The 16213-nt window shown below is 39.8% G+C and overlaps 1 protein-coding gene across 5 annotated transcripts in view; it reads left to right on the forward strand.

The window, feature by feature from the left end:
- qki2 (QKI, KH domain containing, RNA binding 2) overlaps positions 1-16213 on the forward strand; it is a 41255-nt gene that overhangs the window by 12343 nt on the left and 12699 nt on the right. For all 5 annotated transcript variants that reach the window (XR_008803794.1, XM_056233759.1, XM_056233760.1 and 2 more), the window contains exons 3-4: positions 5012-5128; positions 15488-15631. Coding sequence is in view for 4 of the 5 variants with exons in the window: in XM_056233759.1 (XP_056089734.1) it covers positions 5012-5128; positions 15488-15631 (261 nt within the window). In the remaining variant the exon portion in view is untranslated. The remainder of the gene's footprint in view (positions 1-5011; positions 5129-15487; positions 15632-16213) is intronic.

Genomic DNA, 16213 nt, shown 5'->3' on the forward strand with positions numbered 1-16213 from the left:
CCTTAAAAGTACACCTTTTGTATGCCATCTTACCCTAAAGAGCACATACCTTAATGCCGTGTTCAGAACACACGATAGCAGCCCGATTTTGGCACGATCCGTTTGAGGTAGGGTGTTGTGCTGATTCATAAATGACACACGTCACATCTGTAAGCACAGAAGCTCTTCCGTACACAGCTTTCAAACATGGTGAAACAAAAGAGAGACGCTGCTAGGTGGAATTATGCAATGGAGGAAAGGTTTGTGGAGATATAGCAACAATACTACTGCCTTTTATAATGTTTTTTTTTGAGGGACTAGCAGGACAGAGTGAAAAAAGATAAATGCTGGCCAATGGTAGCGGAGCCACTTCAGCAACTCGGTATGTACCGGCTTCTGTAGCCATTGTTTGTTTACGCTCTTGTTTCCGGAAGTCAGTCGCTAGTTCCGCATTCTTGATGACATCACGCACATTGTTAAAGACGACAAGTGATGATTGGTCGGGAAGCAACGTGTAGTCTGACATGTTTCTTGTCCACGACACAACAAAAATGTAGGAATCAAAATGTCATAATCTGACACAGTGACTATCATACCAGACAAAAATATTGTGTAGTCTAAACCCGGGATAAGATACTAATAGGTACAGTTAAGGTACTAATATGCACACCTAATATTATACTAATAGGCAGTCTTTAGGGGTAGATAAGATACAAATCTGTCTCATTTAAGGCTACTGCACAGAAACAATCTGTTGTACCCCTAAAGATTTATTTCTGACAGTGTATGTTTTCTACAGAATCAACACATTTATGCCAATGGCTTGGCAGCAAGTAAAAAGTAGAAAACCATTTGTGACACTAATGACTCCTGGAATTGCAAAAATAATGTTTGGCCCTGTCCCAAATGCTGCCCAAGTCCTTGCTGTTTTCTTCCAACTCATAGACTGTTGAGTAGCAGTTTACTGTTGAATCTCCATCAGTGTGGGCATGTTCATGCAACATTAAGGTCAATACAGAAGATCATTATTTTGATAAGATCATTGCCACTTCATGATATTTCTGGAAAAGTAATGTACCGAAACTGCCATTTTTACCTCCTGAAAATGTTTATGAGGAATTAAAATGCGCCCTGACTAGTGCATGTAAATAAAGAGAGAGACATGTCTTGCTGTTAACACGTTTTTTTTTAGAGAAAATTGGTAATTTGTCCATGAAAGCACATTTATTTCAAGTCTATAATCACAGGTGGATCCTCTGGGGTTTTTTTTTTGCACGTTGATTGTTTTACCTTAGACGTCGACTCAGGGGAGCATGAGAAGCCTGCAGCAGATTGATCCAATTAACTCGTCTCTACCAGGACAGCAATAATCAAATGGTAATAATTAGCATGGTAAATATTGCTTAATACGACAATCCTAGGCATTGTTTGGCTCACAGCCCGTGTTTCTAATTTGAATACATCGTGACTTCCAAATCTCGATGCAAGGGCAGCTTTCACACTCTTCTCAGAAAACATAATTTATGCAGAAACGGTCATCAGGCCCGAGAGTGGATTACGCGAGGAGTCCAATCTGAAACATTTGGATATGAACTGAACAAAGTGTTGGGATGTACGTTTTCACAGTGGGCGATTATCTGGCTCGTTTGATCTTGAAAAGGTTTAGGGTTGAGACTGAGTTTAAGGAGATGTTAAGTAGACGGAGGAGTGTTTCTGTCTGTCAGCTCACGATTCTGCCATTTTAAAGAGCTGATAAGAGTGATAGTAGGGTCAGGGTTAATCGAGTTTGAATGAGAGATGCGTTGCTGGGGCTTCTCTCTTATCTCTCGTTTAGTTATAATTAACCTCTGTGCATTGTCCTCTATATTAGGGTGAAGCCCAACCAACGACTGACAGCACTTGAGCAAGTGTGCTAAAGTAACTTGTTTGAAAAGTTATGTAGAGAAATTGGAACTCATAAAATGTAAAACTTCTCATTCTGATGCTGTTCTTGCGTCAAGTAAACATATTTTTAAGAAAGAAAAGCTTTTGAATAGATTAGCCTGATGGATGACAAAACACAGGAACTTCCAATTTGATGTATGGTGTCTAGTGTATTAAAATGTGATACATTTTGACAACCTGCTCAGGATTTCCCATTGTTGAGTGACTTATTGAGGTTACAAATTCATAAAGCAACAAAGTCATTTGGAGTAGCACACCATCAGCATCAATAGGTCTGGTTCATGTGCAATATATTACCCAGTTATTGTAATTAATCAGGCTCAACAATAGGGATTTTTCAGGCCTATGAGATCTTTAATTGCCTGGCCAACATTTTCACTGGCCCACTTCAAAATAAGGTACATTTTATTCTTTGGCGAAATGTTTTTAATTAAATTAACCAAAAATATGTTGCTGAAATAAAATAAAATATTTATTTTGGCAAAATTGATTCATATATATATATATATTTATATGTATGATTGTTTGTTTTCAATTGCAATATAGCTGGAAATTTTACAATTTCAAATAATTTAAATGAACAAACTACACAAACACTTTTGCTAGAATAGTGGCATATTGTGCAATACATTATTGATTTTGTTATTTTCAAATATTTCTAATGATGCTTCCTAGAATATTCTTGACATTTCAACATAACTGTCAACCAGCTAGTTGCCTTTAATCAACATTCAATTCAATTTTCAGTGTTCACGTCACAGACAATCTAATGTTTGCAAGGTTTTAAACAAATGTACATGATTAATGTAAGATACTGTTATTCCCTCTTTTTTTTTTTTTTTTTTTTGTGCTTTGCCTCTACCTTTTTTTTTACCTCCTTACACTTTGTTGGCCGTTGTATTTTAAAGATCAGTTGGGGCCCAACAAATCTTATCTTATTTGCAGCCATCAATCATCAGGCTTGTTTTGAGAGTGACTTTGCTCCCCTGTAATAGAACCAGAATTCCGATAATCCCGCGGAAACCTGTCAGGGTTACCACCATCCCACAATCAGTGCCAAGTGTGGGTGAGAGACATGCAGGTCACTGGCCTTTCTGTCCTCCATCGCCTTTTGGAGAGAATGATCTAGAACATTATCCCTGCCTGCATGGTCTGTGTGAAAACAAATGTGGACTTTGATGAGGAGATGGGAGGGGTGGGGAATGATGATTAGATTTCTATTCTCCATGCTCTCGCTGTTTCTATGTAAAGACCATTCAGAATGATTCTCAGGCCGTCGTCTCAGTCTGTCATCCTCTTCCCACTCTTTTCTCTCTAGCTGTCGACTGGTAATGAGGTTTTTCCAATGCTTCATTGTTGTTCATTAAGAGCCTTGAACTTGTTAAAAATCACAAAAAAGACACTGTTTACTTTTTGTTAGGATTCTCTGACTTTCTTTGTTTTCTTAAAGGAATAGTCTACCCAAAAATTAATATTGATCAAATAAAAACAGCCTTATTTTCTTTTTCTTTTCTTAATTTTTCCCCAATGTCCACTCATAATGTTAGTAAAGCATATTTTTGTGCTGTAAACACAAAAATATATCCACCCTCTATCCGACTCTTCGAAATTAATGGCCTTTTTTTTTTTTGCTGTTGTCCCTTTGTTTTGGAAATTATACACTAGCAGTCATTTCTGTCATTTATTCTGTGCGGTTACGTAGACCAGCGGTGACTCATCTCACTGTTACACGGCTTACCAATCAGAATGACAGGAAGGTAGCAAGAAACATCTTGACTGACAAAAACTAAGTTCACGAAGTCAACAGTTGCACAAACATTGCCTAAAAACGACAATAACACAAGGACACAGACAGACAGTGCCATCCACACAGTAGTTTGATGAGCTCAACTCTAAATATACAGCACAGAGAGCCAACGACCCCCAGCAGCTGTGAACGGCCCGTGAAGACATGAGCTTTAAAAGGAAGAGAATGCATTGTGACCCTGAGAGAGATGCAGCTGCCTGGCTTATCACTCAACCCTTGTGACAGATAAGGTTAAATGCTGAAAGAGCGGCGCTGTCACTGGCCCACAAATGCCAAAAAGCACAATGTTCTGGCCTCGTGACTGTTAAAGGGGCAGCACAATAAATCACGCCATGGGTCGAATCACAGCTTTACTAATCATTAAGTATGCTTGCCTGGTGGTTTCCCTACGAAGACGGCGAAAAACATAATTTATAATGTTTACGGTATTCGATTGATTGTGGAAACTAGTGGAAACGGTTCAAACCAACTTGGTTTTTGAAAAAACTATGTCAATGTAAGAATTCAAATTATTGTTGCTTGTTCATAGTCCCACATGTCAGGACAGACTTGTTTGACTTTTAAAGCAGAAATCATGTAGAAATCAATTGGAACATGAATTTGGATTGGACTAAAAAACAAACAAGCAAGCACTTTCGTGTACATCCTGTACCTATTCCAAGTCATATTGGCTGTTAAATATGGTAGGTATTTGTGTTTATATGACTCTTTGACCCCTTTGTTAGGTTAAATTTGTTCCATGTGACTTGTGTCAGTGCGGTAATAGGGTGGAGCACGGTTAAGGCTTCCCCGTGGCAAATGGTACATTCCAAAACCCCATTTGGTCTCTAGATGTCCCCCTTTCAATAAAAGGGGATTAAGCATTCCTCACATTCTGCCAGGGTTTAAAAAGTCCCTTTGATTAAATTATACAATTATGTTACCATGCTGCAGTTTGCGTCGAGCTCTGCCAAAACTTCCATATGGGAGAACCATTTAGCTGAGGGGATGATGGTCCGTGTTTTGTAACCTTGAGGATGTGACTGTGGCTGCCTCTGCCTCTCTAGTTTTTAAAGGTATTTTTTAACCAAGTTAAATAGTTTTATAATGACTAAAATATCAGAGCTATGCGTGTTCACAGTGATAAAGCACACATCATTCAGTCACGGCGAGACTGCAACACCGTTTCAGATCCGTTTCAGCTTTTCAGCACTGGGATGCTCATACCAGATGTGTAAAATGCAGATGTTTTCCACTGAAAGAATTCACTTGTTTTCCTTACCTTTTGATGTCTCTTCACAGTTTAATTTTGTGGGAAGAATCCTGGGGCCCCGGGGCCTGACGGCCAAACAATTGGAGGCAGAGACGGGCTGCAAGATCATGGTGCGAGGCAAAGGCTCCATGAGAGACAAGAAGAAGGTGAGATCTTTTGCATTTTACTATTTTTTACTTTTCCTCTTTTGTTTCTTTTTACTGTTTCCGTTTTTATTTCAATATCTTTTTCTCTTTTTAAAATATTTCTTGTCTTTTCCTTCCCTTTTTACTTTGTCTTTCCTTTGTTCTTTTTTTTCACTGTAAAAAATATATATGATCAATAAGTAATGACATGTTTTTTTTTTACATTACTTTAACTCCTCAAAATAAGTTGAGCAATTTTTAACATTTTTGTAAGTTATACAAGATTAAATTATTATAAAGACTCAAACATCCAAGTTGATTGTACTTAAACATTTGTCAGCTAATTTTTTTTTTTTTACAGTGTTCTTTCTTTCTTTCTTTGGAAGAGCTTGTGAGCCGTGTTTTTACTGCATGTTTTATAGTGACAAAGACCATATACTATATTTGCGACAGCGCATAACTAATAGATACCAAATGGGAGGAGACAAATCCAGGCAATTCCATTTTAATGGAATTCCTGACGGAGTCTGCATGGCCTTCCCAACAGTAGAACTGAGGCAGACGATCTGCCTGCCTCCAAGGCTGCCTGACACAGAGGAAAAATGACTCGCATTAAAATGAAAATGAGTGCTATTAGATAAAGGAGAATGCTCTGTTTTTCAAGCTCAAAGAATACGGTTTCACTTCCTTGCAATGTCTCATCCTACACCATTTAGTCCAAGTTTGGGAAGAGGAAGTATGGGCATGTTGCAAATATCCAGTTCTTTAAACTATTAAAATCAAGAAAAGAAGAAATAAAAAAGAACAAATAAATAAGAACAGAACAAATAATGGTACTGTAAGGGTTCTTCCATAACATTTTCAGGAGACATTCATGGAGTTAACAAAGTGTCATTGTATTGACTGCAACACTTAAGTACTGACCACACATTGTGCAGAAGAAAGAGAAAAAACAAAACAAAAAAAACACTGACTAATAAATGGGACATCAGCACATTCCTGCGTTCTGTCTCAGATGTTTCTCCGGGATCCCTCACCAGAACTAACCCTGCCACAGAAAATGAAGCCCTTTTAACAAACCAGACCAAACCATTTTTATAATTACAGGGGCCTCACAATTCTCATTCCATTACATCAAACTTAAAGGGGGAAAATATATATATACACAAACTCAAATGAGCATAAAAATCACATTTACCATAAGGCAATAATGAAAATACACTTAAACATACACACACACACACACACACACACACACACACACACACACACACACACACACACAAAAACAATTTAAACACATTCAAATTAACACACGACCCCAACACATATTGTCCCAAAAACTACATTTCCCATAATTCCCATCCGAATATATAAAGGACACCAGGAAAGGCCGTGCCCTTTTAATTTTTGAGATAAAGCCTTTGTTCCATGCTGCAGTCATGGATCCCGGCGGAACCACAGGTAAGATGTAAATAAATGTAGATCAAATATCAAACCTATATCTTGGTTGTGGTTTCATTTACTCACTATCGTGCTCTTTAGAAATAATGGTTATTGGCTTTGTCGCTCTTTGAGGTTTAATGCGTGCTAAAGAGACAACGTAGCTCCTCCAGTTCCAATGTTTGGGTAAATCATATTTAAAGAAACAAAATAATTACATAGGAATTTATAAATAAACAGACAAAAAAACATTAATCCCTTAGAACAAACGAAATATAATTTTCGCATACAAAAAATAAAATACAAAGTAAACTAGAACCATTCAAATGAAATGTTCATTCAGTGTGGCCTTAGCCATCACAGCTACAAACTGTTGTTGTGCTTTAATGGCATTGCATTGGTGCTTTTCTAAAGTGCTTGATGTCATCCTGTTTGATTTCAATGTGGTATACAGACACTAGCAACTACCGTTTTGAGTTCAGGCCTGTTTCCCACTCCCACACACCAAGCCTGTAGTAGTGATCCACAGATGGATCATAAAATGTCTCCTTTTTACATAATAGAAATCACTTGTTTCATCAGTTTGAGATTTTTGAGAATACACCATCTGTGTTTATTCCTCACAGCGCAACTTCTACTTCCTACACAGGCATGCACATAAAACACTAAGAGCATAAACAGTAAAATATTGGGTTAGACGCATTGATGAGATTCAGATTGATGGGGAATTAATGAAACACAATGAGCTGAGATGCCTTAGGCAAAGTGCCATTCTCTCACTGTATTGCACAATCTATGTCTATCACACCAGAGATGCTTATAAAGGCTGTTTCGTACTGTGGGTCAAGATGGAAAAACAGACTGGTGGCTCAGCATTCTTTGCCAGACTAGTGTTGCACATCGCAGAACAGACAATTGAAATGGAAAGTTTAAACCTCAGCTGTTTCCTCAAGTTTGACATAATTGTTTTATGACAGCAGTGCAAAAAGCTGTTGTCATAATAGCATGACAAAATTAAATCTGTGAAGTTTTTGAGTATTGTGGTTGTGCTAAAATGAATGTTAGATTATGAAACCATCAAGCCCTCTAGTGCTCTGCAAACTTATTTTCTGTAACACTGAAACTACTCTGACAGCAGAGCGAAACCTGTGCATAAATCTTGTGAAAAATTATGGCAATCAAGGAAGCGAGAAAAATAAGAAAAGTTACAGCCAGGGGCAAACAAGTCATGCGTCAAATGGAGATGCCATCTGCATCTGCTCTCTTTCTCTAAATTAGATTTACTGTCACATTTCCTGGAATAAACAAATAATAGGGTTAGGTTTTTTGGCTGTGAAAGGTGTTTGTAATTAAAGCATTCATTTATCCAAATATTAAAATGTTGTTGGTTATTTACTCACCTTCATGTCATTCCAAACCTGTATGACTTTCTTTTTTCTGTGGAACACAAAAGGATAATCTAAGCGTATCCTGGTTGGTCTTTTCTTCAATGAAAGTGGATGGGTACCAGGAACTGTCAGGTTCCAAAACAAGCAAAAAAAGCACCATAAAAGAAATTTAAGTAGTGTTAAGGCTCGTACACACCGGGACGAATTTCAACGCGTTTTTTGTTCACACCCAAACGATTTTCGCTGACGTTGAGCCGAGTGAACATGCAAATTCATTCCCTGACATTAGATGGCGCTTAATGTAAAACAGAAATATATCAGTCCTATTTTGTAGTCGCTGTCGCGTTTGTCATATAGTTATTTATGTTCCGACACCAACGAGACCAGCAGCTCTACATTCATCTTGCCCGGCATCTTCCTCGTCTTATTTCTTCCCGGCAGTGTAGACCATAGATATCCATAATAAAGGACATTGGCCAGCAGCGCGGACGAGACATCTAGCCTTTATTATGGATATCTATGGTGTAGATGCTACTTGGCGTATATCTTCTTCGCCGTTACGTTTGTGTGCTCGGCAAGACCGTTTTGTGTTTGAGCGCCCCCAAGTTGTGTTTTACTGTAACTTCAGAAGCTCCAGACACGTGAGCAAAAGCGCCAATCTCATTGGTCGGATAGTTTTTGACGCGAGGCGTTTTTAAAAAAATGACGCTTTTACGCGTGGCGTTTTTCGCGTCGGTGTGCACACTCACATAGGCGCCCTTTGTTTAGTCACGAGGCGTTAAACGTCGGCGAATATCGCGCGCGAAATTCGTCCCGGTGTGAACAGGCCTTTATGGTTTCATTTTATGGAAAAGAGCAAATTGGATATCCTTTCATATTCCACAGAAGAAAGTCATTCTGATTTTGAAGTAAATGATGGCAGATATATATTTTTGTCAATTATTACTATAGCAAACTGCTACGTTTATAATATCACATGACATGACGGAATAGCCTGTTTAGGCTGTACGCTGTAATTCGGATCATGCAAAAGCAAATTAAAGATTCTAAGTTTGAGGGAAGTTTGTGTACAAATGAAAATCGAAAATAGACCAAATGAACCATTAGGTGCACAATCCTTCTATGAAAGCTGGCTAAAATGTAATTACAGCTTGTGTTGGATTGGCCTTTTACATTCACTGTTGATCTAACTATAGCTGTTATTAACTTTTTCACACTTTGCTGTGTTGTGCACAAAACTGCCGACCCACCAAAAGTAGGACAGAAGAAGAACTCTATGCATTGTGCTGCTGCTTAGACTTTTTCAGAGTCAAAATTACAGTTATTTTTAGCACATAACCAGCTGTGCTCAAGTCTGTAGCCTTATCGGATGCACATATTTGATCATCTAATTACTCTATATTTTAAGGAGGTGACAGCCACTTATTAGCAAATACAACGCCACCAACTGTGATCTGAGGCTGGCGTCCCCCGGTCAAGGATAAGGCCGGGCCGTCTATGTCTTTGTTACTCTCATTCAAACTTTTCCCTTGAGGCCATGGCGATGTCTGTGATTGCTTGAAGTGGGAACCTCAGAAGGCAGCGAGCGAGTTCACAGTAATGGATTGTTCTGTAGGCCTGAGCTGAGTCGTAAACATAAGCCCCGCTGTGATGAAAAACCCAGCTGGAGACAATGCATTCAATAAGGCTCAACGCCCCATTTCTATGGCAACAGGATTGTCACTGCTGTTGGCGGTCTGAACCCTGAGATAAACCGACAGTCACTTGTGTCTAAGCTAACTGTTGCTAAGTGTCTGTTGATGTTTTAGGTTATGTCCATGTTTAGCTGTACAGTTGGAATAAGAGTCTGGAAAAGTTTCCATGGAAACTGTGGCACTGCGTATTCACAGGAAGCGGTCTGTGCGCTCATAGGCAATTGATCCAAAGTCTTACAAATGTCCCTGGCAAATACTTTAGAAAAATGTCTTGTTGGAAATGTGGCCTGGCCGGTTGTGCACGTTCTCCGACACGTCTTCCAGTTGCTCTTATGTGGGCGAATCAAGTCATTTGCCAATCTCACCCCACCCCTTTCTCACTATTATTTCCTGTCTTTTCTCTGACTGTCCATGACTTTAATTTTTAGCCTTTTTGTTATTTTAAAATCCTCCCTTGCTATTCATAAGTTTAAATCTGTCTATTTGACACTGTCGATCACGACATACTACTTGACAGGCTGGAAAACTGGGTTGGGGTTTCTGGGATAGTCCTAAAATGGTTCAGGTCATACTTAGAAGGGAGAGGTTATTATGTGAGTATAGGAGACCATAAGTCTGAGTGGAGGTCCATGACATGCGGAGTCCCTCAAGGCTCAATTCTTGCACCACTCCTGTTCAACCTATATATGCTCCCAATGAGCCAAATAATGAGAAAGAACCGAATCTCTTACCACAGCTATGCAGACGACACACAGCTCTACTTAGCCCTATCGCCTAACGACTACAGCCCCATTGACTCCCTGTGCCAATGCATTGATGAAGTAAACAGTTGGATGTGCCAAAACTTTCTTCAGTTAAACAAAGACAAAACTGAAGTCATTGCGTTTGGAAACAAAGATGAAGTTCTCAAGGTGAATGCATACCTTGACGCTAGGGGTCTAACAACTAAAAATCAAGTCAGGAATCTTGGTGTGTCTCTAGAGTCAGATCTTAGTTTCAGTAGTCATGTCAAAGCAATAACTAAATCAGCATACTGTCATCTGAAAAATATTGCAAGAATTAGATGCTTTGTTTCCAATCAAGACTTAGAGAAACTTGTGCATGCTTTCATCACCAGCAGGGTGGATTACTGTAATGGACTCCTCCAGTGTGCGAAATACCCGTCAATATTCGGGGGGGTCCCAAAATTTAGATTTTCCTGATCTCGACATGTGCATTTTAAGGTGTTTTTGAAGGCCAAAAATGGACAACAGTAGCTTTAAAAGCATGTTAGTGGGCAGTAGCATCAAGTATTTTATCAGATAACAGATTCTTAAAGGGGAACTATGCATTATGCTTCGGAGTTATTGGAATGGTTATATGACGTTTTTCGGGTTGAATGGTGGCCGTCTCGCCCACCCTGGTGCCTGTGAGCGGAAAAACCACACTTGCAACTTTGGGCCGGCGGGCCGTCAGGAAGTATCGCGTGATATCAGCTCTCGTGATGTAACGAATTGATTTACAGCACTGCACACATACACGCCCCTATCCAGGATCCGACTAGCTATAAGAACAGGGTAGGCAATGTTTCCCACACATAGACTAATTCGTGGCAGTGTGCCACAGAATCAACACCGGCCGCCACATATTGTGTTTCGTTATAAAAAAACTTTTTTACGCTATTTAAAACACGCAGCATATTTGTTCAGCTGCATTTCCTTTCCCTGCTCTCCCTGTCTCTCTCGGCAGCCAAAGTGAATTTTTGTCCAGCCAAAGCCTTATTTGATCGGTGAGTGATGTAGATGATTGCTGCGCTTGTGACAGGGCGCATGTTACTGAAAGAACGAGCTGAGAGAGAGAGAGAGAGCGCGCCGGCCGTGCGCGTGCACTCTCACCGTCTTCAAACTGTCTTGCTCTTGCTCTCGCATATTAATCAAAATCAATTGAGAATTTCCCCTGCATTACCACTGGAAGTGAATTGTGCTAAAAAAATGTTGCCTTATCTTCTCTGAAATTCAGCTGAAATAAAAAACACTTTCAATAAACAAACACAAAAACCTATCCAGTGATTAAAGGCACACTATGCAAGATTTGTACCTTAATATAACAGCTTCAAAGTATCAGGCCGTGAGTGCAGAGACGCTCTGCGTGAGTGGTATCTACGACAGTAACGTTAAATACAAGTACTCCACAGCGACTCTAGGGGTCGCTGTTTGACAAAAACGGAATTCCTGCATAGTGTGCCTTTAAACATGAGAATCAGTTTAAATTTCGCAATGAATGATCCACACTACAAAATGGAAATGCAGAATGTTAATGCTTATTGTTGACAATACACAATCACATATTCGAAACGGAAATGGCCTTAAATAAGAAATGATTCAAGGATTATTTTGCATAGATGTTACATTTCAAACAAACGCCAATGCAATATGCTATAGTATTCATAAAGCAACACTGACATAGGAGGTTGCATTGGCTAAAGTTGTTTGGATGCACGTCGTTTTATAACAAGGAGAGGCAAAGTTGTGCATTATAATGCAGACATGACAATAATTGGCACCAATCTGGCGCACTTACTAGAGCAATCAACTGGATAAATGCCAGTTATAGCCTATCGGAGACTGGCAAGCACGCATTTTATATGTCCAGCCAGCCCGTTCTCATTCCAAGGCGTCATATATTGACGCTTTTGCCATTTCGTCCACATCCTACGCACATGGCACCCTTTAGCGTCAATATGAGACGCAGATAGATATGGGCTAGAAGGCGCCTCTTAGCGGTCTAACCCTAATCCTACCCCATACCCAAACCTACCCATAAGTCATATTGACGCTAAAGGGTGCCATGTGCGTAGGATGTGGACGAAATGGCAAAAGCGTCAATATATGACGCCTTGGGATGAGAACACGTTGGTCCAGCAGGGGAATCCTGAAGCATTGAGGGAAACCCTAGTAGCTACTGCATGCAGCACATCTCCGCAATATAAAGTCAAGGCAACTAAACAAGCAAGAGAAATATGTCAACCTCAAATGTAACATTGGATCTGTACATCCGCATCGGGGGAATAACATTATAATCTCGTTCACGGTAGAGAAAGATGCATACTACAAAGGAAAAGTAACCGTGAAGACACTGAATTTAACATAAAACAGCTGTCTAATAATCACAAATACACTTACATTGCTGTAAATGAGTTTTTATGAATGAATGGCTTGCTCTAACTGTTGCTCTGGTCTTCATCAACAACACGCGCTTGCACCCCCTGCTGGTGAGGTCGACTAACAGCAGATGGAAATTATGCTCGGTAATCTACTGCTTTTCCTGCAGTTCCTGGATGTCAACGTTGAATTTACTGTCGAATTTGAACCACTGAATTTGTGGAAGCGAATTTGCCTATGGAATTTGCAAAGCGAAATAAAATGGACCGAAAATTGCCTGTTGAATATTATAGGTTGTATTTTTAAACAGTTTGAATATTTTGGAAGTGAAATATGAAAGGTGAATATGGATTATTGAATTTTAATAATGAAAATGTGTTTGAAAATGTTTTGCTTAAATATTCAATCATGCTGAATTTCAGCCTATACAAATGCAAGCCCTAAAAATACAATGCATTAAAATGGAAGCATGGTAAATGCAATGCCTATTTTTTTCAAGTAGTGCAATTCAACAGGCTTTTTTGTTTCAAAAACATTTGGCATTATTTTACTTCCATAGATCGTGGTGTGATAATATCAGTCTGCATTTTGTTCGCAGATTTAGTCGCACAAACAGTGCAAGCGGCTCGTGACAGAAAACAGACTGAAATTTCGTTAACGAAAACTATGACGAAAAATGTACTTTGATTACCTTTTTCCCCCTAAGACAAAGACGATGAGAGACGACACCCGTGTCATTAAAGGTGCCATATGTCAAAATTGAGGTAAAATTATCCAAAAAATGAGCTACACGCATCAAAAGAATGAGAAGAAATAAGTGCAATGATGTCATTAAAAAATTGACAAGTTATAGTGCTGCCGAGATATAAACCTAAATTAGCATGCTAAATTACTAGCGCCGGCCCGACTGGTGTCGTAATACCAGTTTCGGCCATGGGAGGCGGTATGCGGGCAACATACATAACCACCAGCCAAACTGCAGTACACGAATAACTCGCACGGCTTGTGGGCGTACTTGAACCTGATGTCGACCGGCCTTTATAATTTAGTGTTGAGATGTTGTTCATTGAGTCTCTAATCTCCAAATGAACTGCGGTCTTACTATCGTGTCAATTGATTTGATTAATATGCGCGAGGGAGAGAGAGAGCAGGAGGACTGCGCTCGTGTTGTTTGAAGACGTGAGAGTGCGCGCGCGCGGCCGGGGCGCTCTCTCTCTCTCTCTCTCTCTCTCTCTCTCTCTCTGCTCGTTATGCGCCCTGTCAAGCGCAGCAGTCATTATATTCTACATCATTCACCGATCAAAATAGGCTTTGGCGGGACAAAGCGGACGATTTGACGGTTTTAGAAGCTTAACAAATCGAAACTAAAAAACAGACTAGAGTAGGCCAACTTTCTGGAGGTATACTGCCCCCATCTGGTATGGAATATGTGGAATATGAATTTATTTTTTGGCAGACATTCCACATGGCACCTTTAAAGGATAACTGTGACTATCAACAAAGACGAGACTGAAACGAGCGTTCATGCTTACGGATGCCATATTTCAATAATTTAAACCCCAGTCAGAGCTTTTCTGTTACAAGAGCACGTTTTCTACCTGGTCTTTTCAATAGTATCTGGCAACCACGCGCGCGCTTTCTATATTGCTGAAGAAGCGCGGATGATCTGAAAACACACAGACAAGTAGGCTAAACTGGTGTTCCGCGATAATATTTTATTTTTATTTTTTGACAAAATTTGAGACCCCCTTTAAATTTTGCTTTTGAGGCTTTCAGGGGGTCTAATGGGTTAATCGGGGGGGTCGAGCCCCCCCGGACCCCCCCGTATTTCGCACTATGGACTCCTCACTGGCCTTCCTAAAAAGACCATAAGACAGTTGCAGCTCATACAGAACGCAGCCGCCAGGATTCTGAGCAGAACCAGACATTATGAACACATCACACCAGTCCTCAGGTCTCTACACTGGCTCCCAGTTACATTTAGGATTGACTTTAAAGTATTATTACTGGTATATAAATCTTTTAATGGGCTAGGACCTCAATATATTGCAGATATGCTCACTGAATATAAACCTAACAGATCACTCAGATCATTAGGATCACATCAGCTAGAAATACCAAGGGTTCGCTCTAAGCATGGAGAGTCTGCTTTTAGCTAGTATGCCAGCCGCAGCTGGAACCAGCTTCCAGAAGAGATCAGATGTGCTCCTACAGTAGTCACATTCAAATCCAGACTCAAAACACATCTGTTTAGCTATGCATTACTGAATGAGCACTGTGCCACTGTTCGTCCGACTGTTTTTACTGTACTTTATTTTTTATTCTAAACTGTTTTAATTATTCTTATTTGTTTTGATTATTTTAATTTCTTCTATGTAAAGCACTTTGAATTACCATTGTGTATGAAATGTGCTATATAAATAAACTTGCCTTGCCTTGCCTATCTGTCTGTCTTTCTATCTGTCTGTCTGAAGAATTGACTCCCTTGCAATTCATGAGTTTGAAACCATCTGTCTATATGTCTGTCTGTCTGTCAGTTAGTGACACATTTCAATAATATTTTTTGCTTGCATTCAAATTCGAATTGCAATTCTGCGTCCTGTTTGACACATCAATTCAAATTCGGGAATTGTTAAAAAAAACAAACTTAATTCAGCTTTGAATAGTGCACACAGCCCTGGTTCTCAAACGGTTCTTCTGTTTTCATTTAAACAGGAAGAGCAAAACAGAGGAAAGCCCAACTGGGAACACCTGAACGAAGACCTGCATGTCCTCATCACTGTGGAAGACTCTCAGAACCGCGCTGAGATCAAACTCAAGAGAGCCGTCGAGGAGGTCAAGAAACTGCTTGTCCCTGCGGTGAGTGATTTGTCCCTTTGATCTCCTGACCTTGTGTGTATTTATTGAGAAAATGTTTTCAGTGGAAAAATCACATTGATTTGCAAACAAGACTCGTGGAAAAGCTGCTTGGGCACTGCTAAATATATTTACTCTGAGGAGAACACTCCTAATCGAAAGAGCTGCGTTCAGCAGGTTTTCTGTTTCCCTGCTAGTTGCTCTCCATCCTCAGACAGGTAAATGTGAGCAGGGAGCAGAAACAGAGCAGTTGCTTTCCTCCATGAGAATAAATTTGGAGACATTGAGCACACATGACTCCAGATGTGCAAAGGTGAGCACCGTGTGCAGTTTTTAATAGGCTTAATTACCTTTGCTTATAAATTAATGAGGAGCTCAGGACTGAAGGGTCAAGACTCAAAAGATCCCCACAGGGGACCAACAGAAGTCTCAGCATTGCCCTGGGACGCAGAGCTGAATGCCAATTAACCTTTGGGTCTAAAGGAAGTGACAGCAGGTTAGGAGGAAGTGCCATTAGAAGCCTAGTGAGATTTGAGAGAAATGTTCTTTTTCTGTAGTGTTTTTCACAACGTTTTTTTCTTTTAT

The sequence above is a fragment of the Rhinichthys klamathensis genome, unplaced genomic scaffold, assembly GCF_029890125.1.
Source record: "Rhinichthys klamathensis goyatoka isolate OS25496 unplaced genomic scaffold, OSU_Roscu_1.1 h1tg000376l_1, whole genome shotgun sequence".
NCBI classification, from domain to species: domain Eukaryota; kingdom Metazoa; phylum Chordata; class Actinopteri; order Cypriniformes; family Leuciscidae; genus Rhinichthys; species Rhinichthys klamathensis.